This window comes from Euprymna scolopes, unplaced genomic scaffold (genome assembly GCF_053919585.1).
Source record: "Euprymna scolopes isolate OS-2025 unplaced genomic scaffold, ASM5391958v1 sca526, whole genome shotgun sequence".
Taxonomy (NCBI): domain Eukaryota; kingdom Metazoa; phylum Mollusca; class Cephalopoda; order Sepiida; family Sepiolidae; genus Euprymna; species Euprymna scolopes.
Genome location: NW_027633576.1, coordinates 15001 through 37453, shown reverse-complemented (window position 1 = coordinate 37453; position 22453 = coordinate 15001). Strand labels below are relative to the sequence as shown.

The 22453-nt window shown below is 33.9% G+C and overlaps 1 protein-coding gene across 1 annotated transcript in view; it reads left to right on the top strand.

Annotated features, from left to right (window-relative positions):
* Window positions 1–1631: 1631 nt before the first annotated feature.
* Window positions 1632–22453, top strand: part of LOC145274965 (uncharacterized) — a 26960-nt gene continuing 6138 nt past the window's right edge. The window contains exons 1-6 of the mRNA XM_080127549.1: window positions 1632–1742; window positions 3022–3188; window positions 6154–6238; window positions 8457–8583; window positions 11079–11129; window positions 15424–15551. Coding sequence (XP_079983675.1) covers window positions 3082–3188; window positions 6154–6238; window positions 8457–8583; window positions 11079–11129; window positions 15424–15551 — 498 coding nt within the window. The 5' untranslated portion in view covers window positions 1632–1742; window positions 3022–3081. The remainder of the gene's footprint in view (window positions 1743–3021; window positions 3189–6153; window positions 6239–8456; window positions 8584–11078; window positions 11130–15423; window positions 15552–22453) is intronic.

Genomic DNA, 22453 nt, shown 5'->3' with positions numbered 1-22453 from the left:
AGTTACCATTCATCAAGGCCCAAGACCACTCGAGGATAAGGCTTTATGAATGTAAGGTGGTAGTGTAGTAATGCGGGAGTACCTCAGGGGTCTATCCTTGGACCTCTATTATTCCTGATATTCATAAATGACCTCCCTGATAAAATTGTTTCGGAGATGGGTATATTTGCCGATGACACAACTCTCTATAACAGATATGAGGGGAAAGCAAATGAATACATATCCAAGGAAATGGCAGAAACACTAGAGGATGACCTCCAATCCGTAGTGGAATGGGGACAAAAATGGTTGGTCACATTCAATGCTGCTAAGACTAAGCTTGTTTCCTTCAATAACTACAAGAAACCTTCTCTACCACCAATAGCAATGGCCAAGAACACATTGCCTGAAAGTACTTCTTTTAAACTCCTCGGCCTAACGTTTACAGGGAATATGAACTGGAATAGATACATTGAGAGCATTGCCAAGGCTGCTGCAAGGAAGGTTGGCTCCCTCTACCATGCTAGAAAACTACTTACGCCTGACAGTATCCTATACCTCTATAAGGCAACCATTCGCCCATGTATGGAGTACTGTTGTCACATCTGGGCTGGTGCATTTGCTGCTTGTCTCTCGCTCCTGGACAGGGTTCAAAAGAGAGTCACCAACCTGATAGGTCCTGAACTGTCATCTAGGCTTCAGCCTCTGTCCCATCGATGAGATGTTGCATCCCTCTGCCTGTTCTATAAGTACTTTAATGGTGAATGCTCTGATGAACTGCTTGTACCTCCCCGACGTAACTACCCCCGACAAACCCGACAAGCTACTAAGTCTCATCCCTTTACAGTAGAGATCCCTAGGTGCAAGAAAGCCTTTTACTCCAATAGTTTCTTCCCCAGAACTGCGGGTCTTCCGGGATTCTGCTTTCCTAACTGCAATGATATGCAGAAGTTCAAGTGTAATGTTAACAAACATCTTTCTACTCATCTCCCTTCATAATGACCCCGCTAATTAAGTCCCTAATAGTAGCCCCCTGCTTCAAAGTGGCACTGTGCCTTGTTTGGGGTGAAAATTGAATAAAAAAAAAAAAATTGTGTAGTTTGGGTAGACTTTGGATTATTTAAGGGGACGACTCAACAAAAACTTTTTTACATTGGACTTGAAGGCTACCGTGTTGTAATGAGCCAGGAAGCAGGCCAGTGGAACAGTGTTCCACAAGTGGGCATTTCTAGGAAAGAAACTTTGTTCATGGAATATGAGTTTAGATTTAGGCACAGATAGAGAATGGGGGAAATTGTTGATAGCGTTTGTAGCTAGTCGAGTGTTTTGAAAGTTTGGCAAGGGTTGACCATAGATTGGACCACAGATGATCACTTGCCATGAAAATAACGATAGAAACAAAGACAAGCTCATAACATCTCTTCTTTTTAAAACAATAAATATTGTCTTCTTAGCGTAAAAATAATTATCAAAAATATTCTTCCAAATCAATAAAACAAATTCATTTCAAATTTTCTATGGGACAAAAGAATTCGATTTTGCAACAATTCATTTAAAAATAAATAAAATTGGATTCTTTTTACCTTAGTGACATCAGCTGATCGAACAATCTCATTTTTTAAAAACTTCTGTGAAAGGTGATAATGTACGTACAAACATGAAATATGTTAGTATATTATTATTAAATATATGATTTTAGTTTTTCATTTTATCTTTTCCAGATTTTGTCTTTACAAGAACGGAAACCAAATGTTAAAGGAGTTGTAAGTATTTTTTCTTTTTCTACAAACCATTCTGCTAATGTTTTATAGAAATTCATTTGATATGCTCTTTGTGGTATTAATGAGCACAATGTAAGAATCATCAATGATTAGTTCGATGATTACTTTTTATCGTTTGACAAAAAGACAAGCTTAGATTTGATGACTTCAGAGGAAGATGAAAACTGGACAGTATAGGGAGATGTGTGCAAAATAGGAGACTTTGATGATATGGTCACGTTAAAAGAATAGATGAGAGTTCTTGGGTTAGTAGATGTGGAATATTTTAGAGAGCAGAGCCAGTTCACAAGGGAAGGTCAAGGAAAACATTGTATGAAGTAATAAAGATGAACTTGAGAAAATGAAGGATGATTTAAGACCTGGTCAGAGATAGGTTAGTTTGGAAGTTAATTTTTACACTTAATACAACATTCATGTCTGCATGCAAAACAGATGTTAAACTGAATATGCTGTTGCTGATGCTGATGATGTTAATGATGATTTTCTTTCTTTGGGTAAAATTGGTGGGGGTTATTGTAATAAGGGTAGAACTGGCCTTAAAAACAAAAAATTGTACAGTAATAAAAAATAATAATAAAATAAAAACCACCTGATTTAGTGTTTGTATATTTATTTTTGTTCATGGCTTAAAAAAAATGTTTCACAAATTTGCCTTTTGAGATTGGAGTGCTTGTGGATCAGTAATAAGTTTAATTTTGCAAAATGCTTCTTGTTTTACTTGGTATTCACCGCTTATCAAGGCCCAAAGTCCACTCGAGGATAAGGCTTAATGAATGCCAGTTAGTGAGAAAATACCGTGATGATGGTGGAACTTGGATAGAGTTTGATTATATAAGAGGACAGTTCAACAACAACTTATTTACATTGAACTTGAAAACAACCATGTTATAGTCAGCTGGGAAGCAGCCCCACTGTATTGTGCTTCACGGATGGTCAGTTTAAAGAAAGAAATTTTTGTTTAGTTTTAAGCACAGATAAAAAGTAAGGGTTAATGTCGACAGTTGTAGTTAGATGAGAATCTGTTACGCATGTTTTATGATGAGGGAACCATAGATTGAAACTCAGTCGAGCACCTACCATAAAAATAATGATAGTGCACAGAAAAAGACTTGATCATTTTGATAAGAATGAATTTCTTTATTCATTGGTCAGTTTAAAATTATCTGTCTGTTCCAATGATCATGTGATCTAATCTGTGCATGCTGATTGGATGGCTATTTTAATATTGTAGAACATAATAGATTTATTTTATTCTTTATAGGTGACTCACAGTAGCGGTAATCATGGTTTGGCGCTTGCATGGGCCGCTCAACAATTGAAGATGCCCTGCTTGGTGGTGGTGCCAGAAAACACAGCAGCTGTGAAGATAAATGCTGTAAAGACATACGGAGCTGAAGTAGTGCTCAGTCAACCCACTCCTCAAGCCAGGTACGTGAATGATAAGTTGGGCACAGGCTAAAGGTCATTTGTACCAAATATGGTTTGATTGCAGAAAGTACTGTGAATTCATTAATGATTTTGCACATTGTCACATATGTGACATTGTTTTGCTGTTATTTGATATGAAGTGTGTTTTTGCAGAAAACCTTTGATACATATTTTGTTAAAAATGACCGACATTGATGACCTAAAGTTTTTTCTAAAGCTATATTCTCTTATTTAAAAAAATGTTTTTCACCACTAAAGAAGGAATTTTTCTACTCAAGGATAAGGTTATTGTGATAGGAGCCAGATTCATAGGAAGCAACCCAGTTAGGGAGTTGGACAGCAAGATATTTGGTCACAATGCATTTAAATTTCTGAATGTTGGTATGATTAGCAGCATGGAGGGAATTAAAAAAGTAAGCATTTTGAGGAAAAAACTATCAGAGTAGAAAATCATCCAGCATCTAAGGACCTCTACAGGGAAGGGGTGAGATTTTGCTGCTTGTTGAGTGGGTTAGGGGTATTTTTGTTAGGGAGATATGAGGGAAAAAGTTCATTGGAGCAAATTCCATGGAAGTACTTATAAAACAAGGGATGCAACATTGCAGCAGTGCACAAACTATTAGGTTATAAATTATTTTTTGCACTTTGGAAGAAGTGGATTGTGATTGGTGCAGCAGCCAAGTATAGCAACAATATTCCTTGAATGGTTAATGATGCCTTTATTGGATACTGACAAATGTTTTCTAGCCTAGTAAAGGAAGCATACTTGGCTTGCTTTGTTTAATCATGCTAAGACTGAGCTTATGTCTTTCAATCATGTATCCCTTTCCTTTCTGAGATTCACATGGATGCCTCTGAAACTTCTTGGACTCTCTTTCTCTTCAAATCTTTCTTGGAGTTTATATATTAAATCTATTGTTCTTTCTACTTCTCATAAAGTCGGTTCTCTCTAAACACTTCCTTATACTTGAGACTGTTCTCTATCTCTACAAATCTACTATCAAACCATGTATGGAGTACTATTGTAATATTTGATCGGAAGAACTCTGAGGATTCTTGATAAAGTGTACAAACGTATTTGAAATTTAATCAACCCTCACTCTTTCTTCTCTGCATCTTTTTTTTTTTTTACAGACATGATGTTGCTAATCTCAGTTTTTTCTATAAATACTATTATAGCTTGTATCTTTCAGAATTGTCTGATCTATTCTCTGCTTCCTTTGTTCCAGCTCGTTTGAATCCTTGATCTCATGGTTTTCATCAATTCACTGTTTTAATACATCATTGTAATGCAGCTTCCTATTCCAGTAGCTTCTTTCCAAGAACTGCAGGCTTGTGGAACTCTCTTCCTGCTTACTGCTTCCCTCTTACCTATAGCTTTGATCTTTTCAAGACTAAGACCAATAGGAATCTCTTGCAATAATCATCTTTTGTTCTTGTTAGTTTCTGAGATCAAGTGAGTGATTTCCATAAAGCAATACTTTTTTTTTTCAGCAAACTTAGCAACTTTGGATTAGACGAGTCATAGTGGTTGGTGCACCAGCCCAGATCTGATGACAATATAATATGCATACATGGTTATAGATAGTATATACATTTGCATGTAACGAGTGTCAACGTGCATATGTAACATATGTCACAATTTGTTAAGGTTTAATATGTGAGTATGCAACATGTGTATATTTACGCACACAAGCATACAAAGATGACAATTGTATATCTTATGCATTACATATATATATATATATATATATATATATATATATATATATATATATATATATATATATATATAATGGTATATTCATTCGGACACTATTTATATGGTTAGAGACAGTATATACCTGTATGTAACAATTTGGATTTGGAAAGTGTTTGGGGGACTGATTATAATCAAATCATTGACCTGATTTTTTACGGTTATCATCAAAGATCCACATGTTATCATAAGTAACTATCCAATCAAGATAACATCGATATTAAGCAGAGAAAGTTAGCTTGTGAAAACGTCTGACCTCTGGCTAAGGGAAAAGTGACATGAAATTAACTTTTGGACAGATTGTTATGAAACTTTTTTTCATGAAAATCGCTCCAGACAAGGCATGAAGCCACCTGATGTGAGGAGCTATAGGAGTTTTTTTTTTTTTTATACCGTTTAAATTTAACCACTATTTAGAGTGGATTTGGTTGTTTTGTTTTACAACATATTTTGACGATTGATATTCAAATTTATCAGCTCCAAATTGCCACAAAATGCCTTGCTAGTTGAAAAGCCATTTGTAAGAGGTCAGGCAATTGCTCAAAGTATGGGGTTTTGTAGGTGTCAGTAATTTGTATGTGTGGACATTGACTCATTTTAAAAAATGAGACACAACAGTAAAACATGGCAGTATTAGTAGGTAATATTACATGATTGTTTGGATATTCATTCAAATGAGAGTTCCCACAATAACATTTGTCATCCGTAAGTGATAGAAATGGATTATTGTCAGGCGACTTCCGTTATAAATTAGCGTTCATTTTAAGAATCTTGCAAAATTGTTTTACATTTTCAGAGTTTTCTCCCTTTTTATTTTTCAAAACATTAAAATTATAACTTGTAAAAATAAAATAAAATTATAACTTGTAAAAATAAAATAAAATTATAACTTGTAAAAATAAAATAAAATTATAAACTTGTAAAAATAAAATAAAATTATAACTTGTAAAAATAAAATAAAATTATAACTTGTAAAAATAAAATAAAATTATAACTTGTAAAAATAAAATAAAATTATAACTTGTAAAAATAAAATAAAATTATAACTTGTAAAAATAAAATAAAATTATAACTTGCAAAAATAAAATAAAATTATAACTTGTAAAAATAAAATAAAATTATAACTTGTAAAAATAAAATAAAATTATAACTTGTAAAAATAAAATATGGACTTTGTTGATATTTACTTTTTCTTTAATCTTTTAGAAAATTGTTATGCAAAGAATTATCTGCAGAGAAAAGCTATGAAATTATTGAACCTTTCGACAATTATGATGTCATTGCTGGGCAGGTAAGTTCATGGCTATCTAACTTGCAGAATTTTCTACATTTTATGGATATAAGTAGAAACTTTTTTTCAACACAAATTAACAAAAATTCATTTTTTTGTTTGTTTGGTGGTCTGCAACCGGTCTCATCCATTACAGTTTTTGGAATGCAGGCGAAACCATTGAAGTGGATGAAATGCATCAGAAACTTTGACAACAACACCCAGCATTAGTCAACAGAAATGGCCCAATTCTCCTCCACGACAATGCTCGACTGCACATTGCTAAACCGACCCTAAAGAAGTGGAACGAATTGGGCTACAAAACTCTGTCTCATATGCTTTACTCTCCAGACCTCTTAACCTACTACTTTTTCAAGCATCTCAACAACTTTCTGCACGAGAAATGCTTCAAAAACCTAAGCAATATCAAAAACGCCTTTAGCGACTTCATCACCACCAGAACACAAGATTTTTATGTTACTGGCATAAGTATACTTATTTTGTGTTGGCAAAAGTGTGTTGATTCTGATAGTGCTTATTTCGATTAATAAATTTTTGTTTGAGCCGAGATATGTTCATCTGAATTTAAAAGTTAAAAACCTCATGAACTTTCTTGTCGACCTGATATATATATATATATATATATATATATATATATATATATATATATTTGCATGTACAGGATTAATTTCTAAACTACCAATTCTTGTGAATTTTAGCAATGTTAGTTAGATGTAAGGGGTTGTAATATGAGCTATATTTAGTTTTATGCAAAATGGAATAATAAGGAGTGAAACCACTTTGTGAAAATTCGGATTTTGTGAAAGGTCAACAATAGATATTTTTTCAAATATTTGCATTAATTCATAGGTATGTCTAAAATTTAATTTGGAAAAGGGTATTTTAAAGGATCTCAGGGAGCTTAATATGGAGCAAATTTCACTTTCTACTTGGAGGCTCAAATATTACAGACTTTCCTTAAATTTAATTCATATTCATTAGATGCTGATTAAGCAAGATTTCTTGGATTTTGATTTCTTCTTAAGACTCCTTTAGCTTAAGCATTAAATGTTAGATATTTTCTAAGATCAAAATCATGTAGTGGGTTTTGATCAAAATGAAAATAAGGATTCTAAACACAAGGTTTAGTAGCATTATATCTTAATTTTAATCTTTGTTAGGAGAAATAAAACATGCACAAACTGTCTGCAGAATTTTTCTTTTTATTATCTTTGTCACTTTTTACTTCTCAAGCCCCATTTCTGCCATTTTTTTGTGAATTTGAAATGAAGTCTAGATAAAGGCAAAATTAGACACAAGATCTTTTTTTATATGTAGAGGATATCCAGCAAAAACCCTGAAAAGGGATTTTATATGTCTCACTTTTATTGCTTCTTCCCAAATTATTATTTTTTTTTTTATGTATTGTGTGTACCTCGCTAAGTCTCATGAAGGGAGCAAGCACAGACCATCCTTATGACTCATAAAAATCTTTGATGTTTTTCTATTATTGATAATATTTCTCACAATTGTTTTTATTTTTATGTTTTTATTTTTCAATTCAACTGATAACTTACAACATGTCAAAGCACATTCAGGCTTGAATTTCAATAGTGCTTTCAGAATTACACTCTAATCTTAAGCTATATTTTATCAGCCCAGTTGTGTTAGCCCAACTCTCATAATCATAATAGATGTTATTATTATTATTTTCTGTAGCTCCCCGGATTAATTTCTCTACAAAAAAATTGTGTTATTATAGATAGCATGATACTAGTCAAAAGATAGCTAAAAGGATATTTGGGACCATGCCTAGGAAAGATTAACAAGATGTTGGTTTACATTACATTTAAACTTCTGTATATCAGTACAGTAAGGGAATCAGGTAGCAAGAACAGAATTCCAAAGTCTAGTTGTTTGAGGGAAGAAGCTATTACAGTAGCCTTCTAGCATTTGGGGCTTCAACAGTGAAGGGGTGTGATTTCTCAACACAATCGATAAAGTACATGTATTTCCAGGGTAAACAAATAAAGAGAGATACATACAGGCAGATCAATAATGTACAAATAAGCATGACTTTGGTGTTGGTGTTCTGAGAGTCCGACGGTGAGAGCAGCGGAAGGATTTGACAGGAAAGGCGTCAGAGTTGTCAAGAAAATGCAAAGATCAAGAAACAAATATTGCACAGTGTTTTTGTTGTTGGAATCAAATGTTTTTTTAATTTTTTTATTTCATTAAGGCAACAATTGCTATTGAACTCATGGAGCAGGTTTCTGATCTGGAAGCCATAGTCGTTCCAGTTGGAGGAGGTGGTCTCTCGGCTGGAATTGCCTTAGCAACTAAATTGTCAAAACCTCATATCAAAGGTAAGTAACAAAATATATATGAAAAACAGTATGTTTTACTGTTCATAGTCCTTCAAAAAAGTGAACAAAATATCAAATAATATTACCAAATAAATGTTACCAAGTGCAATCAAAATATTATATACAGGATAAATGTTACCAAGGGCAAGAGAAGTTACTCTTCTATCTAACTGGCTTGGTTTTTAGCGTTTTTACTAAAATGTAAAATGTTTAATTGACTCGAAAAACAAGCAAGTTTAAAGTGTATGCAGCTACAAAAAAAAAAAAAAAATGGTCAGAATGTATTTGTTACGCATTCATTTTTTTCCCTTTAAAAATGCTTGTTTTTCAAACCAAATGATTTACATTAAGTAAAAACATTAAAAATCCTCCCAGTTAGGTAGAAGAGTAACTTATCTTGCCTTTGGTAACATTTATCCTGTATATAATTACCGTAGGTTTGCAACAGCAGATGCCACATACAAATTTATTATGTCAAAACTATTATCCTCCATCTTATATAATTTTAGAACGTCGTTTTAGACATTTATTCGTTATAATAAAATCTTACATTGCATCCTAAGAGAATCATCATCATGATCGCCAACCTCTTTAGAGGAAGTAGATCGTATTTTTCCCTCTATATCTACAGTGCTCATACCACCCCCAGTCAACACCGGGAAAATATGTACACATTATAACTATGTTTTCAAAGCATCATTCTTAACTAACCCATATACTAATAGATACACCATTATCTTTCTATTACCCACTCCCAAAATAATGATTTCTCCCTCTGGAAATTCCAGCAATTCTCATTGGCTGAGCTAAGCATATTCTCATATTACGGAATTCTATTCTTCTATATATAAATGAACAGTTCTTACAATTAAAAACAATGGCGTTACTAAGAAACATTATTTGTCCCGGTGATGTTAGAAATATGTATTCAATTTGTAAATTTACTAATCCTGATTACTTAATTCTTCTTATGGTATTTGAGCATTTGAAATAAAAAAGTTTTTATGTCATTTGGTTTTAGTTAACATTTTTAGAAATAATTTATTTTTGATAAGTCAGTTAGGAGGTAAAAGAATTGGTTGAAAAAAGAAAAACACAGAATTTTCAATCAAGTTTCTACTTCAGAACTTAAGCATTTGTGTTTCTGATTTTATTTTATTCGTTTGATGTTATGCATATTTAACATTTTGATTTCTATTATACATATTTCTAATTTTAATGACATGATTTCCATACAGATATTACAACATACTTTACAATATCTTTATTTTATTTTAATTGGAATTGGACAGAGTAAGTTTCATGGTTTGCCTGTGTTCCTCCTGGCGACATGACTTAGAAGTGAAATATGGTGCCACTTTACTGTAGTGTGTCATCCGACCCAGCCGTATATTTTCGAACGAAGGCATTCCAGGGAAAATATAATTAAGTAAAGTGTCATGTCGAAATTAGTATAAATTACGAAAAATGATCCAATAGAAGATGTGCTAGAACTGATTTTCTGAAAAAAGTATGCAGTAGATTAAGAAAAAGCAAGATGGCTGACCATATAGTATCATTGGATTCTTCGCATAGCAACTTAAACGATAGGATGCAGTTATCTCCCCTATTTTCGTTCTTAAAGGGTTAATTTACAGTGAAAATCGCACCTTCAAAAAATTCTGTTTTTACTTATGGCTATTTTTCTACTGGACCATTTTTTTTTTGTAATCTTTGAAATTTATACTAATTTCAGCATGATGCATAAGTATGTAATAATGTTTTTTCTCTGACATTCATTTTTTCAAAGACACACTATTGTAAAGTTGCACCTGAAATATTTATAATCACACATGTAGTAGCATAAAAGAAAGAATTTTGATTACACAGAAATGACAGCAGATGGTGAACGACTTGCATTTATCAAATCCAAATTAATTTGACATTAAGTAAAAGCAAGGAAACGTGTCAGATGACTGAAAGTAATGTTGGTATAAGCAGAAAAGAATTTTATTTTAAAGTTTTCCTTTTGAAAGACTAGTTGTCCTAGCAAGGCTTGAGATTCTAGTTTTATCTACTATTTCACTCATAGCTAGATCAAGGAAAGATGGATTTTTACAGCTACTTTCAGTTTTCAAATTACATCATCTGGTATTCCCGAGTGGTCACCCATCTAATTACTGACCAGACTTAATATTGCTTAACTTTAATGTTTCGACATGACATTATCATAAGTTAATGCATATTTGTGTATAGATAAGATGAGTAGGCCGATTGATTAGAATCCGGTCAGATTGTAGGTCGATTGGTTTGGTGGGATAAGATGAGTGGGTTGATCAGATAGAATCGGATAGGTGTTTGAAAGTCTAGAATTTGACTCCATCCAAGGCCTAAAAATGAAGGTTGAACTCTTCTGAATAAAGGAAGAAAAATAAAACTTTAAAAGCCTTGATTTACGCTGCCACTCAAAAGGTCACCATTATCAATTCTTTTTTTTTTTTTTTTCCTTCTTTCAGTTTTAATGGTGGAACCTAAAGGAAAAGAACTTGCAAAAAGTATGAAAGCTGGTGAGTCGTGCAAAACGTTCTTCTAAATAATTTATAATACTAGACATGCGTTGCCTGGAGAGAAATGATATGATGATGATATGATGGTTGTGTTATGCGAGTCTTAAAGGAAGGCTTAGTTCTGATCACCTCAGAGGAAAATTAAATTTGAATAGGGAGATGTGTACAAAACAGAAGACTTTGTTGGTTTGGTAACATTGAAAGAAAAGGATGAAAGTTTTTGGGTTAGTAGATATAGTTCAGTTCATGAGGAAGGCCAAGGAATATTTGGAAGGAAGTGATAAGGATGGACTTGAAAGAAAGAGGGATAACTAAAGACCTGCCCAGAGATAGGTTAGTTTAGAAATCAAGCTGTCTAACTGAATATGATGTTTTTTTAATGGCATATCAAGCATCTAGGGTTTATTTAATGCCAAATAAAGTTGTCAAGTACAATTCTATATGATAAATTATTCTATACTCTCAGAAAATATTACTCCTAGAAAATATAACTCTTAAATGGAAATTTTACAGTGAGAATGGGGGAATTACTCTTAGAAAACATTAATCTTAGAATGGTTTAGTTTGTTTTACAGCACAATAACCATTCACTACTCTTAAGAAACGTTATTATTTTAGAAGGGAAATTTTACAGTGAAAATAGAAGCATTACTCCTTGAAAACATTATTCCTTGAAAATATTACTTTTAGAAAACATTGCTCCTTGAAAACATTACTCCTTGAAAGCATTACTCTTAGAAAGCATTACTCTGAGAAAATATTACTCTTAGAAAACATTACTCTTAGAAAACATTACTCTTAGAAAAAAATACTCCTTGTTGGTTTGTTTTACAGCACAATAACAATCCACTACTCTGGGGAAATGCTATTATTCTTAGAAGGAAATTTTACAGTGAGAATGGAGATATTACTCCTAGAAAACATTACTCTCAAACAACATTACTCTTAGAAAACATTACTCTTAAAAAACATTACTCTTAGAAAACATCACTCTTAGAAAACGCTACTCTTAGAAAACATTATTCCTAGAAAAATTATTCTTAGAAAATATTACTCCTTGAAAACATTACTCTTTGGCAGTGGAAATCTTCTCTGTTTTCAACATGATTGACCCTCAGCCACTGCCTTCCAGTGTCTATTTGAGACGAAAATAGAAAAGGAAACAGGTTTGAATTTTTGAAGAACCTGATTGAATAATATGAACTCTTTGACCTCCCATCCAGCCAAAGTGAATTGTTGAATGCAACCAAGTCACAACCTGTTCAGTTCCTGTGACTAGTAAAAAAAAGGGGGAACGATGGGGTGCCTGGCTATGTGAAAGTCTCATCTAAACTTCTACATGAAAATAGACCTGATGAAACAGTGCCAATGATGTAATAATTATGTAAAAATATAAAGGTAGGTGAAAACATGTCCATCCACTTCAAAGACCACTGTCAAAAAGGATAATCTTTAATTAGAATCTAGCAAAGAGAGTAAAAATATCAAATATAGTTACTAACAAGGGTTTGTGTTCAAAGTCACTAAACTCAATCAAAAGAAACATGAATTGTCAAGGCAAACAATTTATAGAGAATGTATTAGATGATGTTAAGTAAATACGACTTGTTTGGATATTATCTGGCAACTATTTTGAGAAAGAATTCTATAACCAGTAAAAATGGGTCGTGCTGATATGATTTTGCTACATACCGGGTTAGTCGGCTATGAGTGTGTCAGAGTACATTCTGTTAAAGTACTTGTAAAACAGGCACAGAGATGCAACATTGTAATGATGTGTAAGTTTTTTTTTGTATTTTTAAAATAGAAGAATTCATTCTTTGGTTGATCAGTATATTTCAGGTGAGATAATGTGAATATCATTTAAGGAGAAATAACTCAATAAACATGAATACCTATTTGAAGAAAGTGATCAATTAATTACTTGAGCATTTAAAGAATGTGAAGAGTGTAAATATATTCAAAATGATATTGTGTTCGATGGATAACAAATTCCATCTTGTCTAGAAAATAATGTTTAAAGGAAAATAATTCTTGTGCTATCAAGTTATCTCCATTGCGAAAACACATTTTGAAGCTTGATCAATCTGCCCAGAGTTATCGGCTTAGTGAACCTCCTCTTTTTATAGTAATTCTCCCAGTTGTAAATTGTGAAATAAATAATTTATTGTTGATCTACATAGAATCGTTTTCATCCATTTATTTCTTCATATTTGTTGCTTTATCACTCATAAATTTACTTCACAACAGATTGATTTCTTAATTCTGACATAAATAATAGATTGTATGTATAATATTTCCAATGAGATTTTTAAAAGTATTTGAACTGACTTGAAGTTATCATCATGAAAACTTAATTTCAGATGATGAATTAACACATTCTCTCATCTCCAATCACATTGTCTTCTGTTTGACAAAATTTTTACGAGTCATTTTTGTCTTCTGTGAGATTTGTAGATTTGCTGCAGATCTTCCTTAGTTGTTAACTTCTCCAAAAGGAAGATGGGATTGTTCTCTCTTGTTCTTTGAATGTCTTTGTTCAGCATTATGACGATGATAATTCTCAGGTAATCTCTGGACCCTTTTGGGCAACGACAAATGAGATTCTTGAAATCTGCTGTACAAATTCTTGCAATCAATATTATGAGAGGATTTTTTTTTCTTATGGGCAAATGTGCAAATGTTGTGTGTGGAAATTATGAAGCTTTTGTTCTCCTTTCTTTATTAGGCGTCAAGTTTTATATCCGATGTTGCCCGGCCATAATATAATATCATGACGTATACTTCTGTAACACACTTTTTGTTAATTATACCACTGTGTTTGTCTTGATTATTACCGGCCTACACCACCACCACCACCACCACCAGTTTTTATTTGAGCTTGTAAAAAAATGGCTGATCACGTTAGGCCAAAACTTTTAAGATGCTGCAACTTATTCTAAAATAAAGAAAAACTTTAAAACAATTTCAGTTTTTATTAAGTTAAAAATATACAGATTGGTCAAAAAATCAGTTTTAATGTATTTGGTGATTTATTAATTATAATTTAAAAAAAAATATAAGTTGTTATCTATACAACATTGAAACTAAAGGACACATTTGACAGCACTCATATTGGATTATTATATGCAACAGAGGCAGATAGAGACACAGTTTTATATTGATATAAAAACATTAGAAAAATTATCAGAACTGTAAAACTCTGCAAGTATGTAGAAAATTACATATTCTTGTGTTTGGTTACATTTATTTGTTGTATATTTTGTTTATCTTCTGATTTCTTGGCTGTTAACTATACTACATAATTGCCCCATCTGCATATATTTATTATACAAACAAGTTAAAGAAAAAATAGAGACAAAATCAAACAACTTTTAAAATATTTTATTCGTTTTGTACTGGCTTTTATATTGGTTATATTACAAGGGAAGTAACTCTTGGATGATGCAGAAATTTTTTCACCATAAATCATTTTTTTTTTTTTTAAAGTTTTCTATCATTTTAAATGCAGCTTTCACATAACTAAACATATTCTACAGAAACTGTATTTTAACATTTTCTATCCATCAACATTTATTCAAATTAATCAGACTACTGTTCTCACCAATGTTTTGGCTGAGGTAACTTCCAACCTTCTTTAAGTGTATTTTTAATTATCAAACTTGGGGAGATATTCTGTTGAATTTGTGAATTTGCACGAAATTTCACACATAACTCTTTATTTAATCCTTCTATGCTTTCATTCAGTCAGCCATGACCGGATAGAAATCTTAAGTAACTTGCAATTGTATTCTCCATATTGCTCTTACTAAGGATTGAACCTTCAACCTCTAGAAGAGTGTCACTTAGAGCTGAATTTTAACTCGTACTTTATTCATTAATCCATGGTTTGCAAAAATTCATTTCTAGTTGACACTCTTCGGGAGATTGAAAGTTCAATCCTCAGTGAAGGCAATACAAAGAATACAATTGTGAATGTCTTAAGACATCTATCTGGTTACGGCTGATAGAATGAGATCATGCTACTCTTATGGATTAAGTAAAAGGTTCTGTTTGAAATTCTGTGCAAATTCATGAGTTTGACAGAAATATTCCCCGAGTGTGACAAGAAACACTTGAAGATTGGAGGTTACATTGGCCAAAACGTTGTGAAAATAATGCTCAAGATGAAAAGAGTAATTCAAATAATACAAATTATCACTCTTCAAATTAATGCTCAAAAACATAACATTTATTTGTATAATTTATTTGTATAATATTCTAATGTAAGAAAAAATGGTTTCTTTTTTGTAAGGTAATTGGATGTGGGATGGTCCGGACCGTAATTTTTCTACTGTGGCTGACAGCATTAACCGTCAACATCTTGGAAAATTAACATGGCCAATTGTACTTAAATATGCTGAAAGTGATGTCCTCACAGTTGTATGTAAATCATCTTAACCATTTTTTTAAAACCATTTTTTTATTTAAAGAGCTTAACACAATATATATATATATATATATATATATATATATATATATATATATATATATATATATATATATATATATATATATATATAATTTGGAATAAAATAGGCGGAAGTTTCTCAAGAGCTTTTTCGGCTATCATCTCATCAAGAGAAAATCGATAGCGTACAAAATAATATTATGTCGAAAATAAAGAGTTCTAATGGGGAACTTATTGAATGTGCCAAAACTACAGGGACACTAAAATAAATTTATTAACGTTTAAAAACGATTAAAATATTGGCACAACGAGGGGAAAAAAAAAAAAAAAAAAAAAACGGGAGAAAAGATTCAAAGTTCCTCAAAGAGATACAATGCGTTTGATGTTTCCTAAAACTAAACTCCACGGATTTTGTGCACATTAAAATCAGTTCAATAAGAATCTCTTTAGAAAACCGTGGAGCAGTCAGGCGACCATCATAGAGCGCATCGGTACATATACGTATAGTCTCATCCAATGGTATGTTGGTAAAGAGACTAGAGACATCAATTGAGCACATAAAAGATGTCTCTGCATTTGAATCCAACCCATGTACACAATCAATGAACCGAAAAGAATCTGGGATGCAGTGTGTAGTATATAACTCGCACACAGGTTGCAGAATTTCCACAAGCCACTGAGCCAAAGAATGTTGTCCCGAACCAACCATTGATAAAATAGGTCTTAGGGGAACATCTTGCTTATGGATTTTGGGGAGACCATACATTCTGGGACGTTGTGACCCAGAGGGTCTGATCCTGTCATAGACGTCCTTGCAAAAAACATTCTTTTTAAATAATGCAAGTAGACGTCTTTGCATTTTAACCTCGTTCTTGCAAGTATTATCCGTCAACTCGATGGGGCCGAGTTTACGGAATTTCGAAACATCATTGCGAATAACTGCCATTTTCTCAACATAGTCCGATTTGTCCAAAATCACCACTCCTTCACCTTTGTCTGGTTTGCACATATAAATATCAGCATTGGACTTTAACGCTTTCATAGTTTTAAATTGCGTTATGTTCCAGACAAAGTCGCTATGATCGATAGGTGTGTTACTGTATCGGTGAGCTAAGGCAACTAAATTAGATTTCATCCCATAAATTTTTTTCGGGGAATTCGGCACATTATGTCTAAGTTGGGAGAACAAAACTTCAAAGGCAGAAAGTGTTCTCTCTTTATTTATACTCATTGGGGGAATACAAAAATCTAAACCTCTAGATAGAACTCTGTCATCCCGGAAAAAATTTAGTTGCCTTAGCTCACCGATACAGTAACACACCTGTCGATCATTGCGACTTTGTCTGGAACATAACGCAATTTAAAACTATGAAAGCGTTAATGTCCAATACTGATATTTATATGTGCAAACCAGACAAAGGCGCAGGAGTGGTGATTTTGGACAAATCGGACTATGTTGAGAAAATGGCAGTTATTCTCAATGATGTTTCGAAATTCCGTAAACTCGGCCCTGTCGAGTTGACAGATAATGCTTGCAAGAACGAGGCTAAAATGCAAAGACTTCTACTTGCATTATTTAAAAAGAATGTTTTTTTGCAAGGACGTCTATGACAGGATCAGACCCTCTGGGTCACAATGTCCCAGAATGTATGGTCTCCCCAAAATCCATAAGCAAGATGTTCCACTAAGACCTATTTTATCAATGGTTGGTTTGGCACAACATTCTTTGGCTCAGTAGCTTGTGGAAATTCTGCAACCTGTGCGTGAGTTATATACCACACACTGCATCCCAGATTCTTTTCGGTTCGTTGATTGTGTACGTGGGTTGGATTCAAATGCAAAGACATCTTTTATGTGCTCAATTGATGTCTCTAGTCTCTTTACCAACATACCATTGGATGAGACTATACGTATATGTACCGATGCGCTCTATGATGGTCGCCTGACTGCCCCACGGTTTTCTAAAGAGATTCTTATTGAACTGATTTTAATGTGCACAAAATCCATGGAGTTTAGTTTTTGTGATATTATGTACTGTTAGGTCGACGGGGTTTCAATGGGGAGTCCGTTGGCCCCAACTTTAGCGGATATTTTCGTTGGGTACCATGAATCTGTTCTGTTCAATTCTGTAACAAAACCCACTGCATATTTCAGATATGTTGACAACACTTTTGCTATTTTTCCATCGCAAGGTGTAGCGTCAATATTTTTTAATAGGTTGAATTCCTTGCATGGGGCTCTTTTCACTATGGAAAGTGAGGACAATTCGCTTCTCTTCTTGGATGTTCTTGTCGAACGTTCAAGGGGGGAGCTTTCTCACTACAATTTATAGAAAGCCAACATTTACTGGCCTATATGTGAACTGGTTGTCTTTTGTACCAAAATCACGTAAGGTCGGCTTAATTAATACTTTGGTGGATAGAGCCCTAACAGATTAAACGCCGAACTCGATAAGATCTGGGAAATATTCATCAATAATGGTTATCCTGTTGACCTTATTGATGACTGTATTTTCAAAAAGATTGCGGATTTTTAATCCCCTAAAAAGCTTGGACCCTTGAAATGCCCGGTTTATTTAAAATTACCGTGGATTGGGGAAAAGAGTAACAGACTTTCCAAACAGATTCGCAGAAGTATTTACGACTGCTTTTATTCTGTGTCTTTGCGTTTGGTATATACTACGAGACCTGCTTTTCCATCTTTTCGCAAGAATAGTTTGCCTTACATCCAAAATAGCAATATTGTATATCAATTTAAATGCCAGTGCGATGCTGGTTATGTTGGGCGAACATCCTTGCATCTTTTGACTCGTATAAACCAGCATGTTCCATCAAAGATCAGACAAGGGAGGATGGGGTCTGGTGGTCTCCCTCCTTCTGCAGCTTTGGACTCTACTATTGGCCAGCATTTGGTTGACAATCCATGCTGTGCCGATAGATATCAAATAGAATGGTTCGAGGTGCTACATAGAGCGGACTCCAGAAACCATTTAAAGATTTTGGAGTCTGTCTCTATTGCAGTGTGTCAACCTTCTTTTGTCAGCAAAAGGAAACATCAAACGCATTGTTTCTCTTTGGGGAACTTTGAATCTTTTCTCCCGTTTTTTTTTTTTTCCCCTCGTTGTGCCAATATTTTAATCGTTTTTAAACGTTAATAAATTTATTTTAGTGTCCCTGTAGTTTTGGCACATTCAATAAGTTCCCTATTAGAACTCTTTATTTTCGACATAATATTATTTTGTACGCTATCGATTTTCTTCTGATGAGATGATAGCCGAAAGAGCTCTTGAGAAACTTCCGCCTATTTTATTCAAAACTGTATATAAATTCTGTACCTCCAAACATTCATTCAAATATATATATATATATATATATATATATATATATATATATATATATATATAGAGAGAGAGAGAGAGAGAGAGAGAGAGAGAGAGAAGGGATTGTAAAGATGAATATAAGTATTGTCTTTAAAATCAGAACCTATCAAGATAATAAAAAGCCAAATGTATGAGATAGAGCAATTAAAGAAATAAGAAAAACTTCTGATCCTTTTGAAAATCTTTAAAGAGAAACCTTTTTTTAAAAGGAAAGATTTTAAATTCCTCCCACTTAAGGTTAAAAAGCTATGGGAAAAAAAGCTACATTCTAAAAATTTAATTCAGAGATTTACATTTTTATAAAATGAGGCATTTTACACTTGATCGAAATTATAAGACCAGAAGTATAAATTGTTTTTTAGTTCAGTTACAGATAAGCAATCACTGTGTAAAGGTGTCATCATGCCTAAAGCAAGCAAACTTACCAAAGTTGAGCATGCTCAAATTCTAGATTTCTATAAGCAAGGTTTGTCACAGCGTGCGGTCGCAGCTAAGGTAAATCACAGTAAAACTGTGATTTGCAACTTTCTAAAGAAAAGTGAGAATTATGGAAAAGCAAAATCCACTGGTAAGTCCCCCCAAATTTCTCATGCATTGAGTAGAAGAATAAGACAAGTTGTTGTGAAAGACAGGGGACTTTCTTCTGGTAAAATTAAGGCAGTCATAGATGCTGATTGCAGTCCAGTAACCATCAGATGACATTTATGACAAAAAGGCATAGTAAATAAAAAGCGTAAACAAATTCCTTACCTGCTTCCACTGCTTAAGGTTTAGTCGTAAATACAAAACATGGGACATTAAGAAGTGGAAGAAAGTCCTGTTTTCTGATATGAAACAATTCAATCTAGATAGTCCTGATAGCTTCCAACGATATTGGCATAACAAAAACATACCTCTTGAAATTTTTTCCACATGACATAGTGGTGAAGGGTCCCTAATGGTAGGAGGTCCCTTTTCTTACAGAAGGACAATGGAGCTTCAGGTGGTGCAGGGTCGTCAGACAACGGCTGATTATGTTAGCATGCTACAAAAAACATTGTTGATGATGGAGGGCCATCGTTTGTGTAGGGATGGATTGTTATTCCAACAGGATAATGTTGTGATCCACACTGCACGATGGACCTTGACCTTTCTGCAAGAAAATGGGATCCATCTTTTGAGACATCCTGCATGCTCACTGGACTTAAACCCAATCGAAAATATTTTGGGATAAATTACAAGAGATGTTTATCGAAATAGCAAACAATATTCAACAAAAAATAAACTTAGTGAAGCCATCTTCAGAAGCTGGAGCAACATCCACCACACCTTAATGGAAACGCTTTTTTCTAGCATGCCCCACAGAATTTTTGAAGTCATCAAAAGCAATGGAGATAAAACTCATTAAATTTGGTTGTTGAATGTTTTCATACACTTTTCATATAATTTCGTAGAATTTATACCTCTGGTTTTATAATTCTAATCAAGTTTAAAATGCCTCATTTTATAAAAATGTAAATTTCTGAATAAAATGTTTGGAATGTAGCCTTTTTTTCATAACCTTTTAGGTTGTAGTGTTGTGTATTTTGTTCTTCCTAACCTTCAGGAGATAATGGATTTTCTTTATAACAATACGAGAGCATTTTATCCTATACTCCTGCCAAATCTACACAAATTTGGAGAAATATCTTGGTCACTGCACCATATGTTGTGTATTTTATATGTATTCTTAACTGTGTATTATTTAACTGCTTATTTAATGGACTATTGTCCTCATATTCTTTACTGTCTATTTACTTAATAGCCCATGACTTGACTAGTTTTTAAGAACATATAATACACAAAACATTATGACATACCTGTCTGCTGCTGGTTGCTCCTGCAGGAGTTGGAACCTGTTTAAGGGAAATGCTTCAAGACAGGGACCGAAGACGATGTGTATTTTTATGTATATTCTTTATTCATTCCCAGGCATCCTGTCAGCAGAAATGGAGTGACCGACGATCTTTGGCTTGGGAGTTCTTCTATGTCTCCATTCTGAGACCATCCCCTCCCTTATAGGGAGACCCATTTACACCCATTTGTCTTTCTCAGCATCTCAGATCCAACTCACTTAACTCAGCTTATTCAAACCGGAACACGTGATACATCACGTCCGGTCCCCATTCGGATACTTCCGGTGGAAACTAACCAGTCAACCAAGTTTGATACATGGCACAACATGACCCTTTGATCCTTTCTGCACTTGCATGCTTGCTCAACTTATTGTTTTTCTCAATTCAGTCTCTGTTATTTACTTCACTAGGCAGATAGATAATTAGTTAGACCAGGTACATGCTATTATAAAAAACCTAGACACCTCAAAAGCATGTGGACCAGATCTCAGGTACATGCTATTATAAAAAAACCTAGACACCTCAAAAGCATGTGGACCAGATCTCATCCCGGCTGTGCTATTAAAAAAATGCTCTGCCGAGGTTGCTCCAGTTCTGTCCAAACTTTACAATAAATGCCTTAACGAATCTTGTTTTCCCGACTGCTGGAAAACCGCCTCTGTGGTACCAGTCTTCAAGAATTCTGGTGAAAGAACTGACCCACTAAATTATCGCCCCATTAGCCTCCTCCCACTTTTCGCCAAAATATTTGACTCCTTAGTTAATCAAGCCCTAGTCCAGCACCTAACAGCTGCTAAACTCCTGACTGACAAACAATATGGATTCAGGCAAGCCCGTTCAACAGCAGATATCTTAACTGTAGTTTCTGAACGTATATACCATTCATTGGATAAAACAGGGGAGGGTAGAGCGGTGGCCCTTGATATATCTAAGGCTTTTGACAAGGTATGGCACGATGGTCTTCTAAGGAAAATTAGATCATATGGAATCACTGGAAGAATTCATAATGTAATTAAATCCTTCTTAAGTAATAGAAAAATCAAAGTTGTCCTCGACGGTCGTACATCCAAACAATATGACATAAATGCGGGAGTACCTCAGGGGTCTATACTTGGACCTCTATTATTCCTGATATTCATAAACGACCTTCCTGATAAAATTGTTTCGGAGATGGGTATATTTGCCGATGACACCACTCTCTATAACAGATATGAGAGGAAAACAAATGAACACATATCCAAGGAAATGGCAGAAACACTAGATGACCTCCAATCCGTAGTGGAATGGGGACAAAAATGGTTGGTCACATTCAATGCTGCTAAGACTAAGCTTGTTTCCTTCAATAACTACAAGAAACCTTCTCTACCACCAATAGCAATGGCCAAGAACACATTGCCTGAAAGTACTTCTTTTAAACTCCTCGGCCTAACGTTTACAGGGAATATGAACTGGAATAGATACATTGAGAGCATTGCCAAGGCTGCTGCAAGGAAGGTTGGCTCCCTCTACCGTGCTAGAAAACTACTTACGCCTGACAGTATCCTATACCTCTATAAGGCAACCATTCGCCCATGTATGGAGTACTGTTGTCACATCTGGGCTGGTGCATCTGCTGCTTGTC